This window comes from Suncus etruscus, chromosome 3 (genome assembly GCF_024139225.1).
Source record: "Suncus etruscus isolate mSunEtr1 chromosome 3, mSunEtr1.pri.cur, whole genome shotgun sequence".
NCBI lineage: Eukaryota > Metazoa > Chordata > Mammalia > Eulipotyphla > Soricidae > Suncus > Suncus etruscus.
The window spans coordinates 95562549-95585796 of record NC_064850.1 but is presented as its reverse complement, the minus strand read 5'-3'; the positions used below and the strand labels follow the sequence as shown (position 1 = coordinate 95585796).

Genomic DNA, 23248 nt, shown 5'->3' with positions numbered 1-23248 from the left:
ATGCACAGAGTGTTTTGATATACAGTGGAGTGTTAATATCATTATCTCTCCTAATACAACATACGGTTACTTTAATCCTCTCCCGCCTCTGTGATCTTGGAAGATCCGAGGGATAGAAGGCAAAGAATAAAACACTATATACAAGGAAACAAAGGGAGAATTAGTCCCCATCCTCTGAATGTGATTTTTTTTGATTGTTTGAATGTTGCCTTCAAATATGTACCTTTATCAATACTGACTTCTGTATCTTACACGCTAGTTTGAGTTTGTATGCGACATCAAACATACCTTTTCACACATGTTCCTTCCAGACTTTTTTTTAACACTTACTTAGCAGTTTATAGAAGGAAGTGAATGATCTCCTCAAGCTGCTTACAAATTAAAAAAAAATCTGTGCTTATTAATTATGCAGGATTAGTCTAATTATAATTCAGCAAATTAATTAGCGACAGAAGGTGTTCTGAAACATTGGAGTACATTTGCATGTTAAATGGAGAGGCTAGTCTGTAATATATGTAAATTTATGCATGGCTTCATAGTTTAATTTAAAAATTTGCAGCTGCATATGGTATGGGAGCAGGTGAAAAGTCAGTTTTAGTTTAATGATGCTAACAAACATTGGATGGTGTCCTGTCTTAGCAAGAGAATGCACTCATATCTGCTAATCTGTAATTCTGTCATAAGAATATAACATTACATAGATGCTCATACTCAAGGTCATTAACAAATGGACCCATAGGTGTAATAGGTTTGAGGCTAAAAACTGTTGAGAAAAAAGTGATGTTAGGAGAATTTCAAACTCGAAGGTGGTTTGCCAATTAGCCCAATATTACATATTTGATAGTTGGGTCTTAGTCTCAAGAAAGTAAACTAAGCCTGTGTAAAAGTAGGGTGTCATTTTATCTGACTTATATCTATTCTGGCAGGTGTAAAATAGTTGTCCAACCTTGATTCCCTTTCCAAATATTCACATTTGCACTTCATTTCAATTTCCTGGAGCCGTGGGAAAGTTATTACCGAGTTATGAATTAATGGTAGAGTAGAGAGTTTTACACATTGGCCTCAACCATCTGGCAAAACAGTAAAACCAGCAGACCAGGCAGCGGCAAAGGGCTTTTGGTGTAATTGGTGCTCACTGCTCAGCCTAGCATAGATGAGCTTCTCAGGGAGGGCATAGCCACAAGAGGGGGAGGGGTGGGCCACCCTGATATCTGACTAGTAACTTAGTTTTGCTCCTTCGTTTAAATAGTCATGGTATTAGAAAGAAAAACAGACTTGTTCTCTAAATTTAAAATCTCTCTAAGAAATGTTTTCAGCAAAATGACTGTAGCATGTTCAGTTTTATTTAGTCTCTCCCTTCCCTTTTCTTGAAAAGGCAAGAAGGAAGTGTAGGAAGAGAGAGAGAGATAATGGGGCTCAAAGAGGGAAATAAGATGGAATAATGCACATTGAAAACATCCCTCCAAAAATATTTTATGAGAACAAATAAAATTACGCACATTCTCTTAGTGCCATGTTTGATTCCAATTCAAGCTCAAAGAGTTCAATTTTTATTTTCATTAATGGTGTCAAATTTTCATCTGAGAGCAAAGCCAAAAATTTTCCATAGAGTTTTTTTCCTCACCAGCCTCAATGTGCCAAGTAATGGAATTCAGGAGAGTGAAGACATGTCTAAATATAGTGGGGAATCCCACATATAATAACCCAGGTTCTCAGGAGCTGGTATGATTGGTCAAAAAATAAGCAGAGAAGCAAAGTTGCCTCTTGTTTTTGCACCATGTGGCTGTTTATTTATAATCACTTGCCATTTGAGTTATGGGAAGCATTCATTTCAGAAGAAATTATGAAATGCCTTTGAAATGAAGTCTATCAATACATAGTCAGAATTAAACAGTGGGGGAAGTTGCTCCCTTCTGGAGCCCAAATGAATTCAGCAGATCCTACTCATGAGGCAGTATGTTTGGTAACGAAGGATCTATTGCCAAACTGAAATGTCACTTCCAGGAACTTGTAAGTGGAGTGAATGCCAAATGGAAAATGATTTGATAGGGCCCTTTGCCAGTTAGGAACCAGAGTGCTTGTATGTATTGCTGAAGTGTTTTTGCTGGACCATAATTTACTCAAAACAATGAGAGGTGACCCACATTCTTTTTTTTTATTGTTTTTTATTATCTTGCAATTTGTTGTAATGGATTAGTTCTATGTTATTTCACAAAATCTTTCCTTAAAAATTAAATACATTTCTTTAAATAGAAAATCTACTGATGGTAGAGAAAAAAACTGTAGAAAACCCTATGTTGGAGGAAGATCATATCCAGTAGTACTCAGGGTTTACTCCTGGCTTCAAGATCAGAGGTCACACCCAGTGGAACTCTAGGGAGCATATGTAGTAATGGGGATCAATCCTAGGTCAGCTGCATGAAAGGTGAGTACTCTACCCAATATATACACAAGAAAGAGCCAGATTTAAATTAGTGGCAACTTGGTCTAATATAATTTTGTTTGGAAAATGAAATATTTGAAAAGGTAGTAGACAAGAATTGATAACACAGAGAAGGGATGAAAGAATAAACATGACTCATAAAAGGTGTTTACTTTAGGGCCAGAGTGGTAGCACAGCAGTAGGGTTTTTGCCTTGCACGCAGCTGATCCAGGACAGATGGTGGTTCGAATTCCTGCATCCCATTTGGTCCCCCAAGCCTGCCAGGAGTGATTTCTGACCTCGGAGCCAGGAGTAACCCCTGAGTGCTGCATGGTGTGACCCAAAATCCAAAACAAACAAACAAACAAACAAACAAACAAAGGTATTTACTTTAATACTTTGCAAGGGTAATTTATTCTTATTATTTCTCTAGAAAGTCATATTACAGAAGAAAAATGGAAGTCCCTAATTTCTATCATCAATATTAAGTAAACCAATACTAACAAAACTAACAGTGATAATGATTATGGTTAGTGTTATGATAAAACCTTGCTGTTATGTAAAATGGGTTGGTAGGGGCACACCAATAAATTGGCACATTTAGGGCTGAAAATATCAGTTGTTGAAAAAATTAGTTTTCTAGTTTTTAAAAAGAAATTAAATTTTCTTCCTTGTAGGAGAATATCCTAATATCCTTGTCCCTTGGGAAAGATTTTCAAAATTCAACTTTGATGACTTGATTCTCAAAAAAATTTTTGAGATTAAACTCAATTTCTTTTTTTTTTTTTTTTTTTTGGTTTTTGGGCCACACCCGGCAGTGCTCAGGGGTTACTCCTGGCTGTCTGCTCAGAAATAGCTCCTGGCAGGCATGGGGGACCATATGGGACACCGGGATTCGAACCAACCACCTTTGGTCCTGGATCGGCTGCTTGCAAGGCAAACACCGCTGTGCTATCTCTCCGGGCCCTAAACTCAATTTCTTATGTTACACATCTAATAATTTACTTTATTTCTCCCTCCAGAGTAATGATGAATAGTCTTCTCAGCATTATCTCACATGTTAGACCATCTTTGGCCTAACGTCTTTGATTCTTGAGATATGTCTTATTTTCAGAATATCTAATAGACTTGTTTATTTTCTTTTGCACAAACAAAAATAGCGTTAGCATTTCTAGAAGAATGTAGTCTTGATAACTTTTTTTTTTTGGTTTGGTAATATGAAGAATAATTGTGTTCTCATTCTCATAGAGTAAGTGAAAGATGTGATGTGAACCAACTCATGTATATCAATTAAGCACTGATCTTCTGATACAGTTTTTTTTTTTTTACACTTTCCTTCCATGAATGTGACCATTGCCTACTAGATAAATGTCATACTAAGAATCAGAGGAACCTAAACTCCACTTCTAGTTTTCCCACTTACTACTACTACCTGTTTGATCATGAGCAAATAATCCAATGTTTCTAAGTCTTGTTATGTTCACTATAAAATGAAAATGTAAATTACCCAACTCTTAGAGTTGAATGGATTAATGAAACTATACATGGTAAGAAAAAATCATATCAATGATTGTAAGCTATTTTCTATTATTATTAATACCATCATCATAGCTATTAGTGATTTTCCCAAAAAGCATTAGAGAGGCTGCATATATTAGAACTAAGGAAATAAATTGCTTTGAAAATTTCTATAAACTTCAAATTTTCAGATGTGATGTGACATTTTATTGGAATACTGTTACTATAGCTTTAATGGTACAGAGTTCATATTTACCTGTATTTATTATTTACATTTTAAGAAGTAGTTAAAATTACATAGAAAATCAACTGAAAAAATATTTCTTAAAACCTAAAGAGGACAGTCAATCAAAATTATTAAGTTATCTTCCCTTTCAATGGATCTTTTTGAATCTTGGGATTAGCAATCATTTCAATCAAGAATCAAGCTTTTTCATAAATCCTTTTGTCAAGTTTTTAGCATATACCAAGAACCAACTGGGTATGGATCTGAGAGGTCAAAAAGAGTTTTCTTTTGTGGACTTGAATCTTTATGAGGTCCTAGGAGTTTCAGGGTTCTTTTTAATCTGGACTAATATCTCAAACAATAAATATACATACCAAGGGCACATTCTCTCCACACTGAAGTTACTACTTAACTTTTATTTTATTTGGACTGCCTGGTTTTGAATTCTGTTGGCCGCTTTTAGGGGAGAAAAATGTGTTTTCTATTGTTGGAAGAGTCAAAGGGGATATTACATTAAGTCCTAGATTAAAGAATGGAATATTATTGTCATGTTTTTTACTAGTTTGAAGTGGAAACCACTCATTCAGCGCTTTCTTCACATACAAAACAGAGTAAGGTTCCATGTAATCATTCTCAGTTTGAGAAAATGAAATCATGGGTGTATCCAGGCAGCACCACCCATCTTTCTTCTCTGCCTCCCAAAAGACATAAAAGAAGATCCTGGGAGGAGAGGCAACTTCAGACTCCTTTCAAATATTTTCAGAAATATTATAAGCATTTTAAGAGAAAGACATTATCTTCTTTTCAGATCATATTAGTAATAGTAGTTGATTATATTTTAACACATTGGACTCTGAGAAAGGTGAGTTAGCAGTTAATCCAAATAAAATGTGTCTTCCTCAAAAATCAATGGAACCTTTAAGAACCTACATAGTTTGCAAGGCTATATTAATTCTATACATGCATAATAGTAATGATTTTGTTTGCTAATGTAATGATTCAACCTGCTATTGTGGGTGGGGTGCAAGAAAGAAAGAAAGAAAGAAAGAAAGAAAGAAAGAAAGAAAGAAAGAAAGAAAGAAAGAAAGAAAGAAAGAAAGAAAGAAAGAAAGAAAGGAAGGAAGGAAGGAAGGAAGGAAGGAAGGAAGGAAGGAAGGAAGGAAGGAAGGAAGGAAGGAAGGAAGGAAGGAGAAGGAAGGAAGGAAGGGAAGGAAGGAAGGAAGGAAAGGAAGGAAGGAAGAAGGAAGGAAGGAGAAGAGAAAGAAAGAAAGAAAGAAAGAAAGAAAGAAAGAAAGAAAGAAAGAAAGAAAGAAAGAAAGAAAGAAAGAAAGAAAGGGAGAGAGTACTAGATACAGGACTCCCATTATTGGTCTTTTTTAATATATATTTTATTTAAACAACTTGATTACATACATGATTGTGTTTAGGTTTCAGCAATATAAATAACACCACCCATCACAAGTGCAACATTCCCATCTCCAGTGTCCCAAATTTCCCTCCTCCCCATCCTACCCCCACCTGTATTCTAGACAGGCTTTCTATTTCCCTCATACATTCTCATTGTTAGGATAGTTCACAATGTAGTTATTTCTCTAACTAAACTCATCCCTGTTTGTGGCGAGCTTCATGAGGTGCGCTGTAACTTCCAGCCCTCCTCTATTTTGTGTCTGAAAATTACTATTGCAAGAATGTCTTTCAGTTTTCTTAAAACCCATAAATGAGTGAGACCATTCTGCATCTTTCTCTCTCTCTCTGACTTATTTCACTCAGCATAATAGATTCCATGTACATCCATGTATAGGAAAATTTCATGACTTCATCTCTCCTGACAGCTGCCTAATATTCCATTGTGTATATGTACCACAGTTTCTTTAGCCATTCATCTGTTGAAGCCATTCATCTTGGCTGTTTCCAGAGTCTTGCTATGGTAAATAGTGCTGCAATGAATATAGGTGTAAGGAAGGGATTTTTGTATTGTATTTTTGTGTTCCTATTATTGGTCTTTATAAGTGATATAACCATCTCCATAATATTAAGATATAGCCACATTATCATAAAAGATTTTTTCCCAAATTGGAAGAATTAATTTATTTTGAAGGGTATAAGAAACTAAATTTCAAATTGAAATGTTATTTTACATACTCTTCTGCAGTTATGGCTTTTACGGATGCCAAATTCATATTTCTTTGATAATCATCCCTGTCTAATCTTTCTTAGAGATGAGTTCGTATACCTTCCACTCTGCCTTCCATGTTCCTAATGATACCTTCCACATTCCTAATGGTTTTTTCTGTATTAATTTTTAACAAGACATTAGGTCTTAGATTCCAAATTGGTGGCAAATTAAAACATTTATTCATATGCCTGGAGAAATATTATTATGGGTTTTGTAATAGATTAGTTGGTTAGAATCCCAGAATCTGGCATAAATATTTGAAGTCATTACTCTTCTGGTGATATAAAGATTCTCCATTACTCACACTTTGATCACATATTGATCACAGTTCTGCCTCCTATTTATGCATTTACTCTGAATCTCAGTGTCTGTCTGAGATGGGCTTGAGAACAAATTGTGCATTCTATTCTTCGAGTATACCAAGAATTTCAATATTCTGGAGACTGGAAATAGAGAGGAAGAGATATTTTGGGCACTAATTACCTAAAATCCTTTTTAGAATATATTCCAAATTCTAGACTCATTCTAAAACCTGAAGAAGCATCTTTTAACTAATGTAGTTATATGCTTCTGGGGGCAAGAACTTTATTCTATTTAGCACCATGCTTGAACTTTGTGACACATAAAAAACACTTAATACCTAAACTAAAACAATCTATCAAAGAAATAAATAATTGAATTCGGCAGTGTGCATAGTATTAAGTATCTACTTCCATGTTTAACCTAATGTTTTTTTTTTTACTTGGAATTCTAAAGACCTATCTTCCAAAAATTAGAATCTTGACTTATTTCTCTCCCTTTTAAAACTGTTTTCTAAATTTTTTTTAAAATAAAAAGCCTCATTGAGATACAATTTAAAAAACTTTAAAGGTTAGCCATTCAAACTGTAAAATCCGGTGTAGATTTTTGGTTTTTGTATATTCAGAGTTGTATAACCATCACCACCACAATCTAATTGGTGCACAAAACACAGAAAACCAGATGGAATTTGTTGCCAGAAAAACCCAGGTGAAAGTCCTTGTTTCTGTCATGTACAAGCTGTGTGATCTTGGGCAGATTTCTTAAATTCTTGGTGCCTTTGTTTATCCTCACTGTGAGATGATTCATCCTAGTGTTGTTGTGAGAAATAAATGAAGCATTGTATATTAAACCATCGTTCAGAGCACAGCAGAGAAGACTTTCGGCAAGCCTTCTTTCCTTTTCCTCTATGACCCTCATCCCTTCAGCTGCTGGACCACACAGGATGGTGAGCAGGGACAGAGACTACTGGTCTGTGATATCTATCCCTAAATTGCTTTTTGTGCCATAGAGGCACAGAGACAGTACCTAAAGAAAATGGTGAATCTTAACAAGGAGCCCATCAACCCTGGAATACCACCACCTCTGCCAAAGTATTAGATAAGATAACCTGTTTTCTACCACTCAACAGATGTTGATTGTTTTAGACAGTCTTCTCTAACCCCCTACACTTAGACTTAAATATATCACAGTCTTGTTGTCCTTAAATGTTCTTTCTTAGTGTGACTCTGTAGCCCTTTCTACATACAGTTTTCCTTTTCTATCATAGAATATTGGAAAGATTCAGTGAAATCTTTCTTTAAAAGGTTGAAGACACTAAGGTCTGGAAAAACGAGGTAACTTGGTTAAAACCTGCACAGCATCAGCATTTAATAAATATTTGTGGAGTGAAGGAATGTCTTTTGGTACATTATATTGCCTCAGTTGGCCTAAGAACCAGACTAAAATCTGATTACTTAAGTTCACATCTTGACCTTACCTCTCTGTTCCTCTTTATAAAAAGGATACACCAATGGTTGTTAGCATTCAGTCTCATGGGATGATGTCAGCAGTCTTGCACAAACTGGTTGCATTATTTATGCACTCAACATTTTGGAGAACAACACTTTGGGAAAGGGGGAAATAACAACAGTTATCTTGATGAGAATCTGTACATTTGGTCTGAATTGTGTCATTCATTTTGATTTCCCATTTTGGATTGAAGGGAGCTGATATTTTCCAGGTAGCTCTGGCTTTGGAGGATCCTAGTCCCAGGAGCTTTGTTCCTTGCATGTTACCTTGTTAATGGATAGGATTAGTAATGAGTTCTATACCAAGACCCTATACACAGCGAGTGGATAAAGTGGAGGAAAATAAAGGAAAAATGGAAATTCCAGTAAACTTCATGATTTCCTTAAATTAATTTATAACATCCCAGCATTAATTCCTAGTGTTAGTAATTTAGAAGTAGCTATCTCTTCTTTTAGAAAGTAAAATATAATTCAAGTGAATTTTTTCTCTCCTCTTCCCCAATCATTTGCTTCTTCTTTATTTTCGTATGTTATGCATGTTATATCCTTACTGTACAGAGGCGGTGTTGGTTAAAACTTGAGATTTGAAGCCAACAAAAGTCAAAATGCATTTGTATTTTCCATGTGAAGAACTATTAAAGGTGTTAATTTAAAATATATAAAGCCGTTCAGCAGAATTCTTATTTCCCTAAATCAATCTGATTTTATCTAAACATTTATCTCCATCTACCTGACCATTCATATAATAATGCCTTTATGGATGTTAATGTTTTCACCAGATAGATTTTAGAGCCAGCTGGGAGGAGTGGGAAAGAGGAGGTATAAAGCACAGAGGCATTATAAGGAGCCCAACTGTGGCATAAATTTCCACAAATCAAGACATTAGTAAGGATAAAAAGCTCTTGGTTTGGTTTTAATAAGGGAAAAGATGAAAATTATAGATGGGGGTGTCAAGATGGAGATGTGAGGGCTATTGTTTGCAAAGAATAGCAAACTTTATTTTGTTCAGTGAGAAAACAGCAAGTTGAAGTGCTTGGAGAGCTTCTGTGTTCTTTGTGGTCTGTTAGGAGTGAGTTCATGCATCCATCTCTCCTTAAAACAAGAAAACGTTGGTATTTAGAATAATCTTTTCTTAAATCAAAGCAGCTCTAATCTAAGATGCACTTGAATGGGCAGATGTTCTGGGGGCACTTTAGAAAGCCAAGAGAGCGTGTGAGTTTGAAGACTCCTTGAAGGCGCTTGGATGGATCGTTTTTTCCTCTGCCTTGTCATCCAGAGTCACTTCCGTGAAAAGCCACCTTCATGGCTTTGGAAAAGCCACCTCATCTCCCACCCCAGAAAAGATGAATAAAAAGGGAGGTGGACAACAGATGTTATAAAATAATGGAAAAAATATTTAGCTGTTATATCCAAATTCACACCCAACCTTATTCATAGTTGGGGTCAGGAATACTTGGCAAAATATTTTTAGCAAATCTAGTGTAACAAGCCATGAATACAGAAAACATTCAGAAGAGTGCAATTCCCCTTCTCCCTTCCTTTCACCTCTGCTATTTATCTTCTCATCAATGGTTTTTTAAAGTGATAAACACAATTAATTGGAGTGCTTGCTCCTTCTTTTGTGTGATTGTTTAAAAGAATTAAAATAAACTGGAAATCGCAGTGAAACCCTGTTGCTTTAAAATGGAATTTTTGGAAGCATTGTTGATTTCTACTTATTTTTGTTGGCAAATCTTGGGGAAAATGTATATCTTTTCCTTTAAAGTTCTAATTCAAGGCATGGATGTGAGAGTTCTGAAGGGACTTTGGGACTGCGGTAAAATTTCGTTGTCATAGTAACAGAAAGGGAAATAGGCCTAGCTCACCTGGGACTTTAACACTGCAAAGCTGGATTTTTTTTTTTTAAGGAAAAGGACTCTGCAAGTGAAATAAATGAAAAAAAAAAAACTTATTGTATTTTCAGACAAAATGCCAACATTAAATAGGAAAATGGCTGCAAAAGGCACTGACACCAATCTTCTTAGCTGATGGACTTGTCTGATGAAAGATGCTTCACTTTTCACCTTGCACAATGGATGATTTAGAATTTTGACTTAAATCTAGGTCTTCCAAAAAAAAAAAAATAACCTCAGCCCCTTGTTCTGTGCCTATTTTTCTGAATAATATGTAGAAGGCCTGAAAGTAACATATAAACTTGATCAAATTCCAGAGGATACTATCTTAGAAGGAGAACAAACCATGTTCTGATTTTCTTCATTGGTTCAAAGTGTCTGGATGCTCTTTGTGCAGGGGAAGTGTGGGTGGGAGGCTTGGGGGAAGAAAGGCGGTGAGGCCCGGAGAAAGCCTTATGCCTGAGAACCTGGGGAACCTAGGCTATGGCAAGCTGCATCTAACCTGCAGCAAGTCATTTTGCATGGCGGTGTCACAGCTGCTTAGGAAGGCTTTTCTTTCTTCTTCTTCTTCTTCTTCTTTTTTTTTTTTTTTTGGAAGGTGAGTGTCCTATTAACTTTGGGCAGGCAGTGGGTGGGTGTGCAAACCAGAACCTAGGTTGGAAACCATTTCAGAACAACACTCAATAACCACAATCGAGCAGGAAACCAGGGACTTGGATGGAAAATATTCACATTTGCAAACTGCAGAGGGTCCATCGTGTTCCTTCTCAGGCAGGCCTGGCTGAAATTCCCCAGACGTGAAACACAATCACTTTCAAATCACATCTAATATAATGCAGATATGTTCTCTCTTAAAAACTGTTTACTTAAAAATGTAACACGTTGCTTTCTCTTCACAGATTCTTTTTAAAATTTTTCCTCAAGTGCAATCAGAATTGTTTGAAAACAGCAGGAAACCCAAGGGACATGAGAAGATTTCAGGTAAGGGGCCTGCAGTTCTTTCCTGGTAAATAAGTCGTCCTGTTTTCTCTCTCCTTCGCACCCTTTCTGCTTTTCCCCTCGTTGAAAACATTATTCCACTAAGGCTGCGAACAATAAAAAAGAAAACTGTAGATGATATTCCTCATTCGCTCGTATTAAGGGATTCTTCATTTTGTAGTGTTTAGGACTTCTGCCTCCATTGCCCAAGTCCCAGGGGAAGGGCACCAATCCTTGCTGGAGATTTGATTTTAAGCCCCCAGGCTGCCCTCGCACACACAGCTGCCCATAGCAGGAGCCGTGTTCTTGATATTCAGCCACCTTGGGATTTTTCAAAGCAGCTTCTCTCTGCTTTCTGCAAGCAACAACCTCTTCCTTCGCCTTTCCACAGATTAACTATTCAGTGGTCTCTCTTGGAGTCTTTTGGAAAACAGCAACTCAAACAGTCGTGGTCACTTTAAGATCTCAGCATGACAACAAGACCCACGAGACAGTGACCCAGCTGCCTGGCAGTTAAATCTGCCACCAGTTTCATCACCCTTGCCACTGATGTACTGAGGATAGGAGCTAATAAAAACACAGTGCAAGGCAAAGTGTGTCACATTGGAGATGAGAGGAAGTGCACCCCTCTTGGCTCTTTTCCTTAATCTTTGAAGGACCCCATAGCTAATCCACCAAATGGCTTTCTTGCCACTCATGTCCACTCAAAATGCAGAGCATTCCCCTCCCCCTAGGAAACATGTAAATCAGGTTAAACTATATTGGTAGGGGCTTGAGTTTTAAAAAAACAACAAAACTAATCCTGGCACCATTAAGGGATGGTGGTAGAATCAGCATCTACCATGATGTGGCTGCGAGGTTTGGGAATTTCAGTAACTGGCTCTCAGCAAAGGAAAGTGATGGGAGCAATGACCAGGAGGCCTGTCTGCTCAGACCCCCACGGGGGGTGGGGAGGGACTGTGATGCTTGCAGCCATTATGGATGTGCGGCTGTTGTCTTTTTAAAAATTCTTAATAGTTTCTGAAAAAGCTTTACATTGCCATTTTGCATTAGACCTTAGAAATTAGGTAGCTGTTTGGGCTTGTCATTCAGAGGGCTCCTGTGATTTGGGGATGAAACTATTAAAAGTTAATAAGGAAGATGGGTTCATACTGATCTTCCCTATTATACTCAGAGAGACCTACTTAAAAATTTTTTTTCTGTTTGAGACCAGGATATTTTTTTTCTGTTAGCTACTTAGCACTATTACCAGAATCTTTAAAAAGTTAATGTCCTCTTCTACAACATGCATATTTTATCCTGCAGTGTGATATGAACATAAATAAAAATGAAATAAGCTTTTGGGGGTATCAAGCAGAAAAATTATGCATAAGAACTTGTACAGTACTCAATTTTCCAAATGGAAATGCTCAACCCCAAGGCAAATGAAATTCCAAAGAATTTCAAAGTGTCTCAATGATCAAAGCTTATTTAACTTTCCTTCTGGAAGAAACGAAGGTGGAGAGAAGTTGTTAGCATTTTGGACCAACTTACTCCTGATTCTCTATCATCACACCCAGGGAGGTTTAAATTTGAGAAAACTTCTTATAAATTTGAAGTGAATTTTATTTTATTTTATTTTATTTTATTTTATTTTATTTTATGGTTTTTGGGCCACACTCAGTGATGCTCAGGGGTTATGCCTGGCTATGCACTCAGAAATTGCTCCTGGCTTGGGGGACCATATGCAATGCTGGGGATCCTAGGTTAGCGCTGGCAAAACAAATGCGTTACTGCTCCATGCCACCGCTCCGGGGAATTGTGTTTGTCTTGTTTGGGGCCTAGAGCTAAGGCCATTTAGCAATTATTTTACATTTTATTATATAGAATTCATATAACATACCATTTGTCATTTTTAACTTTTAAAATTGTACAGTTCAATGACTTCATATATTACAATGCTGATCAGCTTTCACCATTATATAATTCCAAAATATTCCATAAGCCCAGAAAGAAATCCCACACTTTACAATTTTGTACCTTCTCTTCACAACCACCAATACTTTGTATCAATGTCTATTCTAAATATTCATATAAATGTAACCAAATAAATTGTGGCCTTTTGTTTCCATTTTGGAGCATTTATTACTGCTTAAGTACTTTTTATGACCAAATAATATTCCATTGTAAAAACATACCAAACTTTATTTAGCTATGTGTGAATTTATGGAAACTTGGGTTATTTCTACTTTTTCGATTATTATAGTGGTGCTATGAACATTTCTGTATGAGATTTTTTCATGAACATATGTTTTCATTTCTCTTGGGTATATACCTAAGAGTAGAATTTCTAGGTCATATGGTAAGTCTATCTTTAGCTTCTTGAGCAGCTGCCAAGCTGTTTTCCACAGTGGCTGTATCATTTTACATTCCCATCATTAATATATGGAGTTTTCGATTTTTCCACATCTTTGCCAACACTTGTTACTTTCTGTTTTTGTTTTTGAATGTCTACTTGATACTATGAGTGGCAAGTGCTATCTTATCATGGTTTTGATTTGTTTCTCCCTAATGACCAATGATGTTGAGCATTTTGTTTTGTTTTGTTTTTTGTCTTTGGGCCACATATGGCTGAGCTCAGAGATCACTCCTGGTGCTGATTTGGGGATACATAGTAATGGTGGAGACTGAATCTGGGTCTCCTACATGCAAGCCAAGTGTGTTACAAGATATTTTTTGATGCCGAGTACTTTTATATGTACTTATGAGGCATTTTGAAAGTTTCGAGCAATGGCACAGCAGGTATGGCATTTGCCTTGCATGTTGTCTTCCCAGGACCAACCCAGATTTGATCCTCAGTATCCCATATGGTCCCCCAAGTCTGACAGGAATGATTTCTGAGCGCTGAACCAGGAGTAACCCCTGAGCACTTCCAGATATGGCTCCCCAAAAATGAAAAATAGTTTCTTTGGAGAAATGTTATTTATTTATTTAGCTAGTTATGTTTTGGGGCTACATCCCATGGCGCTAAGGGATTACTCCTGGTGATGTGCTCAGAAATCTCTCCTGGCAGACTCAGGGACCAACTGGGCTATGAGGAATCAAACCCAGGTCAGCTGTATGCAAATGCAAATGCCTTACCCATTGTGCTATCACTCCAGCTCAAAAATTTTCATTTTAATCTCTTAGCCATTGTTAAATTTGGTTACACCTGTTAGTGCTCAGAGCTTACTCTGTACTCTGTGCTCAGGAGTCACTTCTGGTAGAACTAGACCAAGATTTGAACCCAGGTCAATTATGTGTAAAAGAAGTATCTTACCTGTACTATTTCTCCAGCCCTGGGTTATTTGTCTTTAGCTGTTGAGTTAGGTTCTCTATTTTTTATGAATATTAGACCCTTGTAAGGATAAGTAATTTGTAAATATTTTCCCAAGATATTTTATATAATTTCTTTTATGTACCAAATAATTATTTATTTTAATATTGTACAAATTCTATTAAAATATAGACTTTGAGAAATGGTCTCTTACATGAAGAAGTTGATTATTGAGAAAACTTATATGATATAATCATTAACTGAGACAGTTGGATCAATTTCAAAAGATGGTACAAAACCAGAGATAGTTAATTATCATGGTGGTAGGGAGAAAATTCTGAAGGAATGGTCACTTAGGAGTCCTGGAATGTATATTTCATGTATTAATGACGAAGATAATAATTTTAACAAAGTAGATAACTACTTTGATTCTATAATTGTGTTCTGTTTAAATAGAGGTTTTTATCTGAGATGTTACTTTGTGGGAATTTTCTATGAATAGAATTGAAATATGAAATGTTCCTAACCAAATGATGGATCCAGTTAAACTCTGTTTTCTCTCCTTGTTCTCTCTCTTAAAAATAATGGTGGAATTCAGGACCATAAAGTTCACCATATGAAAAGAAAATTATTATCATTTCAAACTTATTTTCCAACCTATATCAAATTTCTCCGTAATTCAAATTTAGTCATATGTATCATGGTCATATAGAAATACTTATTAAAATACAATGAGTTTAACTCCTTTAACTCCTTTGACAATTTGATTTTTAAAATTATAGTTCCAGTCCTTAAAAAATGCTACATTATAAAAAGTTTAATTTAAATTTTCAAGGCTCTGAGCTGGGCAGTGGCAGGCTTGCTAGCAGCCTACCTGGGATGAAACCAGGTTCCTGGCATCCCATATGGTCCCCAGAGCCTGCCAGGAGCAATTTCTGAGTCCAGAGTCAGATGTAACCCCTGAGCACTGCCAGGTGTGGTCCAAAAACCAAATAAATAAATAAATGTCCTTTAAAAAAGAAAAATATTAAAAATATAAATTTTCAAGGCTCCTGTATTTTTCAGAACATCTCAGAGTTCCATAGACTTTGAATAAAATTTACCTGACACCAAATGGCATTCTCACTAAAATTTAGCCATATGACAAGATATTGTCTCCATTGGCTTTTACTGATAACTCCTAGCTAAAATGTTATCTATTCCCAAATAATGTCAATCCATATCCTCAATTTTTACACTTCTTGGGAGCTATGGACATACAGCTCTACATCCTACTCAAACATTTTCCCTGGGAAAACTAAGGAGCACTTATCACAACAGAACTAAGTACTTACTCTGATCCATTTCTTCCTCCTTTAGTGTTCAGGTGCCTCCTATATACCTGTTAAAACTTTCTCTGTTAAAAAATGCAATAGTCCCCCGATTCTACTCCTCCCTCTTTAATCTACTCTCAGCATTACAACCAATGTTTTATATAAATATATTTTATAATATAAATTATATGACTTGGGAGGGCCATATTTGGCAGTACTCCAAGGATGTGCTCAACTCAGTGCTCATGGACTACTTCTAGCAATACTCAGAGGACCATGTGGTCCTGGGGGTTGAACTCAGGCCTCATAAATGCCAAGTATGCACTAACTTGCTGAGCTCTCTCTCTGGCCACCAAATTTTCTTTTAAAAACCAGTTACTTCTTCACTTAATATGGTACACATTTCCATTATCCCTAGAGAGAGCACAGGTTTAAAAAGGCATTGCATATATATACATGCAATGTATATGTTTATATGTAATATATATGCATACATGTATATGTATATATAATAATATACATATGTATATGTGTATACATAATATTGCATATATGTATCTTCATGCCAGGCATGCACTTATGTCATGCCTTCCTCATGATGCTTTTGTCTGTTTGGGAATGCCTTACTGATAACTTTATCACCTTTTGGAACTCTTTCACATACTCAACCTACCTGAGAACCCTTCTCACTGCAACTGTGACTTTCATTTCTACTTCAAGACTAGCCCTTAATATGGCCTCCTTGTGAGATGTTTTTTCATTCTTCTTGACAGTGCTATTTTCTTCTTCAGTATCTACCTACCATTCCCCCAAAGCCTCAATAATGCCATTGATCAAACTGCCCTAAAATTATATTTTTCCAATAGACTATGAGCTACCGTAGGATAATCAATGTTTTATTTAATGTAAGCCATACTGTAAACCTCAATATATTGTTACTAAATGGTTTTTTTCAGAGAGAGAAAGAGAAGCAAAAGAAAAGGAAGGAAGGAAGGAAGGAAGGAAGGAAGGAAGGAAGGAAGGAAGGAAGGAAGGAAGGAAGGAAGAAAGGAAGGAAGGAAGGAAGGAAAGGAGGGAGGGAGGGAGGGAGGGAGGGAGGGAGGGAGGGAGGAAGGAAGGGAAAAAAGAAAGGGAAAAAAAAGAAAAATAGGAAGGATTTCCACATCCTCTAAAGTGCCTAAATCCATAGATCATGCATGCAGAAAATCATTTCTGCCCTCCTTTAAATGAAACAATTAGGTAAAACATCCAGATTAACAGCTCAGTGAAGGAAAGGAAAAGAAATGTATGCCCAGTTTAAGCTGACAAGCTGTTAAGACATAATGAACCCCATTCTTTTTTCCTCTGCATTGTGGGTAAAGAGTAGGCAATGTAAAATGCAGAAGATAATCAAGCCAAGAAAAGGAGGAGCAGGGTATGTTGTCACTTCCCACATTCCAATTCTAAAATACAGTAGAAGTTGACAACAATTAGGACTATTGTTGCCAAATCACTCTCATAGATAAGCTAGTTGGGTGTGCTCCAAGTCACAGTGAAAACAGACGTGCACTCATTCATTTATTCACTCACCCAACTAACATTATTCAGAAAATTCCATGTGCCAAGCACTCTTCTAGGTATTGGAGATACATTAGCAAGCAAGATACAAAATTTTCCACCCTTGGGGTCTGACATCCTAGTGTGGCTAAAGGAGAAAGGAAGAGAAAAGAGTGGTCTACATATACCTAAGCTCTGCTGCTGGACGAAATCAGCTTGAAAGCAGTGGGACCAACCTTGTTGCTTGTTTTGTTTGTTTGTTTTTGTGGTTCTGCTAGACTCAGGAATGTAGTCAAGTAGGCGTGATGTGGGAGCTAAATGGTAATAGCAAATATGGATGCTATTCTGAACACTCTAAGGTTCTTTAAGGAAGAACTAATGTTCTTATGTGATAAATGATTATAAAATTTATAGTGATTGCCTTCACACATCTTCAAGCCTAAAATAATTTTAAGAGGAGGATCAGGGTAAGACCACACTTAATAATTCTCAAGTGCCCTCAAGTGATCCGTAGTAGGTATCAGGGACCATATGTGGTTCTAGAGATTCCAACCAGCATCCTGGCCATTGTAGCCACATGGAAAGTAAACACATGAATTCCTGTACTCTTTCCTCTCTAGATTCTAGAATCATTTTAGTAAACTTCTTTTTCAAATTTTACAATTAGAACAGTGACTAAACACTATTGCTAAGCTTTTCTGAGGGATTCCTCAGTGCTCCAAATTCCTTCCTAAAAGACTCTCTATTTAGATGGAGTGCACCAAAATAATTATTTAAATTTTGTAGTTATGCTACTAAGAAAAAGATTGGGATTTACATACCGGTCTTGCCCCATTTGTCCCAAGTGAAGATGTCAAGCATATATTGATGGGCACATCAAGTTTCAATGAAAGATAAGCCATCTTAGGGGTCAAATTGTGAAAGAACTCAGCATTGAGTTGATTTCCTTTTGTTTACAGGGATCTGAGCACATTCCAAGGACAGGCCTGGTTTTCTAGAAGGGGATCTTGAGGGGGACACAAAGTGGGTGAAGAAAAGAGCTGGCACTGATTTGGGAAAATACATCAGGGAGGTCAGTCATACTCCAAGAAAGAGAGAAAAAACACAGTGGTAGGAAAGAGAAAGACTCGTTGATCAGAACGAAGAAGGAAGGGACTGAGCCTGGGGATGAGAGTTTGACATAGTAGTCACGGTACTGGGAGGATGTGAGAAGCATATCATCTGTTAGTACCACATGCTGATTGCAAAAAACTGCCCAAAATTATGGAGAAATTAATGTTGATGACAAAGACATTTAGTTAAGCAGGTGGACATTAGCCATTAGTCTGTTTGACTAAATGATACAAGAGCAAAGGGCAGGGCTACTCATGTTTTGGAGTAGGGCCAAGATCCATCCAACAACCCCTTATGAATCTTTTAAAGCCCCAGGTCTTATATAAAACTTTTAATGGCACCACCATCTATTTTCCTTAAATAAAAAATGTTGAATGTTTCTCTCACACCCATTGAAGGAAACGAGAGTTTAAATGAACTCCAAATGGTAAAAATTTAATACAGCTCCAGCTGCCTGCAGGTTTCTTCAGTTCAAATCTTTTAGTTCAAGAGCTACTCCAGCTGCTCTGTGATCTCATCCACCATTTGAAGGTTGCGGTGCTACTGAGCAGCAGTTTTAAAGTGCATAATGAAAATCACTTGACTCATGGCCTCTCTGATCAACAGGTGAGTCCATTATCTGGTGATAAAAACAAGCCAGATAGTTCCAGTTAAATAATTATTATCTGCTTAGAATCAGAGGGGAAAAAAAAACTCTGAGAGTCTGAAGTTTGGGGAAGATATTCTGTGGGCTAATTCAATCTTTTCTCAATTTGATGGCATTAACTCCAGTGGCCCAGACTTGAGACTTTTGGTGTCTCAATTGGGGACAAGAATCAGGGTGATACCAATTTTGATCAATTTACATAGGGAAGTATTTTGAGTTATTTGTAGGAGGAAAAGAAGAGAAATGAAAGCCAGTGTTGTCCAAGTAAATTTTAGGAAAGAATTTTTCAGATTTCAATTGGATGGAAACGACACCTAAATGCAGAACCATTTTAGGAGACTCAGTTTGGGCAGGAAGCCCTAAGTCTAACCACATTTGAGAATAATCAGATGCAAAATTTCCTAGAAAGTAAGCCTTTGTTTTGCAACAAAATTACATGGGCACTTTAAAAACGTATTTTAATATTTTATTATGAATTGTGTAACACAAAAAAAGAAGTTGCCAAGGTAAAACACGGTTGTGGAAGGAGTACAGTGGCACTTAGGCTACTTATGGGGCCTACCTGCTTTTGAATTCTGATGGATGAGGTTAACTCATGAGGTCCCTGAGGGGCAGAGTTTGGTAGAACAGTATGGCCAAGGCAGATCAAGAGCAGTATCAAAATGTTGCTAGTAAAACAGTATAACTATCTCACTTAGCACACATTTCACATAGGAAAAACAATAGGTTCAGTGTAATAAATGAGGTGAGTTGGAAATAGCAAGTGTCTGTGGTTTTTGAGATAAAGGGAAATTTACTTGTAAAGCAGGTTGAGGATCTTCAGGCTCCCTGATGACATGAAAGAAAAAAATTTAAAATATTGCTCCTTGATTTTTGAACACCTTAAGCTGAGTTCTTAAAAGCAAGCTGTAAAATAAAGTCCATCTGTAACTAAACTTGCCAAAATATACCAGCAAAGCTGCTCTTTAGCTTACAATTCTACTTTATACAATTAAAAAAATTAAGTGTCAGAAAGTACATTCAAAAACTTTGTGTTGTATTACAAATTTTAAGGCATATCTCACATCTCATTCCTTGGTGAAAATGCTTGTTATTGGGGTCAAAGTGATAGTGCAATGGACTATAATACATGCTCTGTAGGAGGTCCAGGTTCATGTCTAGGCACCACATGGTCCCTTGAGCACTGCCAGAAGTAAGCACCGAGCATGATGGGAGGGAGAGATGATGGTGGAAGGGTGGAAAGAAGGAAGGAAGAAAGGAAAGAAGAATAAAGAAAGGAAAGAGCAAGAAAAGAAATTGCAAAGAAGAAAATATATGCTACTGTTTTCAGTTTAGACTAATTTCTACCACCTTTGGCCTCTCAGATTTATAGCAGACACAATTTCAGTCCTCAATTATATATTACTGCTAGCAATATTTCCTGGTTACGTGTTGTGCTTTTGTGTTTCAGCATGTGTATAGTAAACTCCTTGGGGGCTGTGATAGTGTTTTATAGATACTTCGAATGTAAGCAGCACAGTGCCTGGAATTATCTATAAATACCTTTAGCTGACTGAAACAGTGCTTAAAGGTTATTCAAGAAAGTTTCTTCTTGGAAGTTATGCTCTTAAGGTTCCCCTTCTCTTGGTGTAAACAACTCCACAATGTCCTCACATCTGTCTCAGCAACAATCAAATAGGTGTTTTCTCTTTGGTACTCAATACCTAACAATAACCTAACAGATAATTCAGAGGGAGCAAGTGACAACAGGGATTGCTAAGAATTCTGGATGTTATAAAAATACAAAATTTATAGTTGTTTAATGGTAATTTTAGAAACTCTTGAATCTGGACTTTAAATCTGGCTTAAAAATATGACGCATGCCAAGAACATAGTGTTAGGGAGAAACAATTTGTAGCCACTAGTTTGCTGGTAGTCTAGTTAAACTAATGGAGGAGTAAACAAAAGCATTCCATCAGATTCCCCCTGTGGGATTCCTGTTATATGGACTCCAGACTTGGTTGCCCACCACAACCAGAAATCTATCCTGAGTTTCTCTATCCCTTTAATGATCTCGATATCCCTTTTCTCCTTCCACAGGTGGAAAATAAAACTCCACATAACAGTTATGCTTTGAGAAAGCTGAAATAACATATATAGCAACTGAACAGCTATAAGGAAAAAGCACATCGTGAATTTAATTCCATTTCCAGATGTAAAATGTCATAAAGAATTTTTTTCCATACTTGGCAAAATAACAGGAATTTTTGAGACTATTTTATTTAGCAGGGTGCATACATGTTTGTAAGTAGGTATCAGAGAGTCTTTAACATTGAATGTGCTATAAATGCAACATGTTTTAATGTTACTGAGATTAAACTACCAAAGGCCCTACATTCAGCTCAAAGGTGCATGACCTTCGCTGAAGTGAAAGGCAAATGTACCTCACTAATAGCAGAATTTGATGTTTCCAAGGCAAGAACTCTGAGGAGGTTTCAGACCAGTGCAATTATTCTCTAGTGGATACAGATACTACTATTGTCATCTGTTTCATAGAACACATCATTTAGTCATTCCATGTATTTTCTATTTTAAATCTTCTCTCTTTTCCTGCTCCTGTGTTGGACTTAGGGTCTTTGTCAGAACACCCAGATCAGAGCTGAAAAGCCTATACTTCTGTCTTAGGTAACTCAACTAAATATTATCATTAAGACTTTTGAGAAGTATAGGGAGTAAAAAAGCAAAAAATAATGCATTTAACAGACAAAGATATTTTAGAATGAAACATGCAAACAAATAAAGGGTGTGAGTCGACAAGTTTGGTAAAAATCTCCATGCCACAAGGCTGGAGGGATAGTATTCCACATAAAGTATTTGTCTCATACACAGTCAACCCAAGTTCTGTACCTATATATGCAACTCTGAGCCCCACCATGACTGAGCTCTGAGCATAGAGGGAAGTATAAACCTCAAGTACAACTGGGTATGGCTCTATTCGCAAAGAACCAGTCTCTCTGTTGGAAAATTAGATAAACAAGAAGATTAACAGATGTGTCCACCAAAAGGGTAACTTTCACCATAGTTTTTAATAGCCAAAAAATGCTATTTACAACTCAGCTCCTGATTTATAGAAATTATTGAGTGGGAGTTATTTTTATGTAATGAGAAAATAAGTATAATTTGAGAAAATAAATTACTTTTGCAAATACTTTCAGCAGATAGCTAACACAGTTGTACATAACAGTTTAAACTATTACGTATGTACATAATGTAATTTAAAACTTTATTGTATTTTTTAAAGCTATATTGTTATTAGGGGAGAAACTTTATACTTTATATTAATGTTTCTATTTCCACAGAATCTATTAATACTTACAGCTAACTGGATGCTTCAAAATGGGAATGGCACTGCCAATCTCTAATTTATGTTTACTGACCTGCCTCACCAAAATTGAGATAACACATAAGCAAAATAAGAAGTTGTAAAAAGTGTTACCTTTGTATTGAGTTGAAAGAACTATGATATATAGTGGCTTAGTTTTCAGAACTAAAGATTTTGCCAGTGGCTTTGGGTGGTAATACAGATACACCAACTATGAGAAATAAATGAAAGTTGTCACCAGTGTCAACAACAAAAACCAAGGGTCCATCCCACATAAATTATGGACATCTGTATTTCTAATTGGCATCCTTTGGGTTGTGCCAGCAGAATAGCAGTGCCAAGAGAGTCTGACAGCTTTAGAAAAACTAGGTATCAGATTTAGGTGATAGGAGACACCAATGAGCCATAGAAGTTCTTTTGTATGGAATACTCTCCATATGTTTGTTATAATACCAGTAAGTTTTAGTTTCATATATCTCCAAATGGCACCTTTGTCAATACTAAATTTGCCACTTGTAAAACACATCAGTTTATGATCTTAGAACAAGTGGTATTGATGGTTATATGATCAGAAGATCATTGACGAAGATGCATACAAATAGTTAATAAGGTAATGGTAAGAAATGTTGACCTTGATTTGTTTAGCTAAGATGTAAAGATTTTTGAAGGTCAAAGGTGTCCTTGTGTAGTGTTTTGGAGTCTAACTGTGTCTGACCCTCTAACATTAAGCTGCTGTGGCCTGCAGTTTTGAAGAGTGAAGCAAACCAGGGGGAAAGAGAGAAGGGGGAGAGAACAGGAAATGGAGTGAGGTGTTTCAGGAAGTTGTCAGGGGTTGACTGATTGATTCCAGATGGAAAAGGTCAGCCTTTGTGACCCAGGAAATACTCACTAGGGAAAGAAGTTGGCTTGTGGAAGGGGAAGGCCTGGGAGTGAGAGGATGCTGGAATGCACATTCCACTTCCTT

General features: G+C 36.6%; 1 protein-coding gene across 1 annotated transcript in view; it reads left to right on the top strand.

Moving 5' to 3' along the window:
* The window catches only part of EBF2 (EBF transcription factor 2), a 207690-nt gene that overhangs the window by 135757 nt on the left and 48685 nt on the right, over positions 1-23248 (top strand). Inside the window, exon 7 of the mRNA XM_049769500.1 lies at positions 10942-11023. Coding sequence (XP_049625457.1) covers positions 10942-11023 — 82 coding nt within the window. The remainder of the gene's footprint in view (positions 1-10941; positions 11024-23248) is intronic.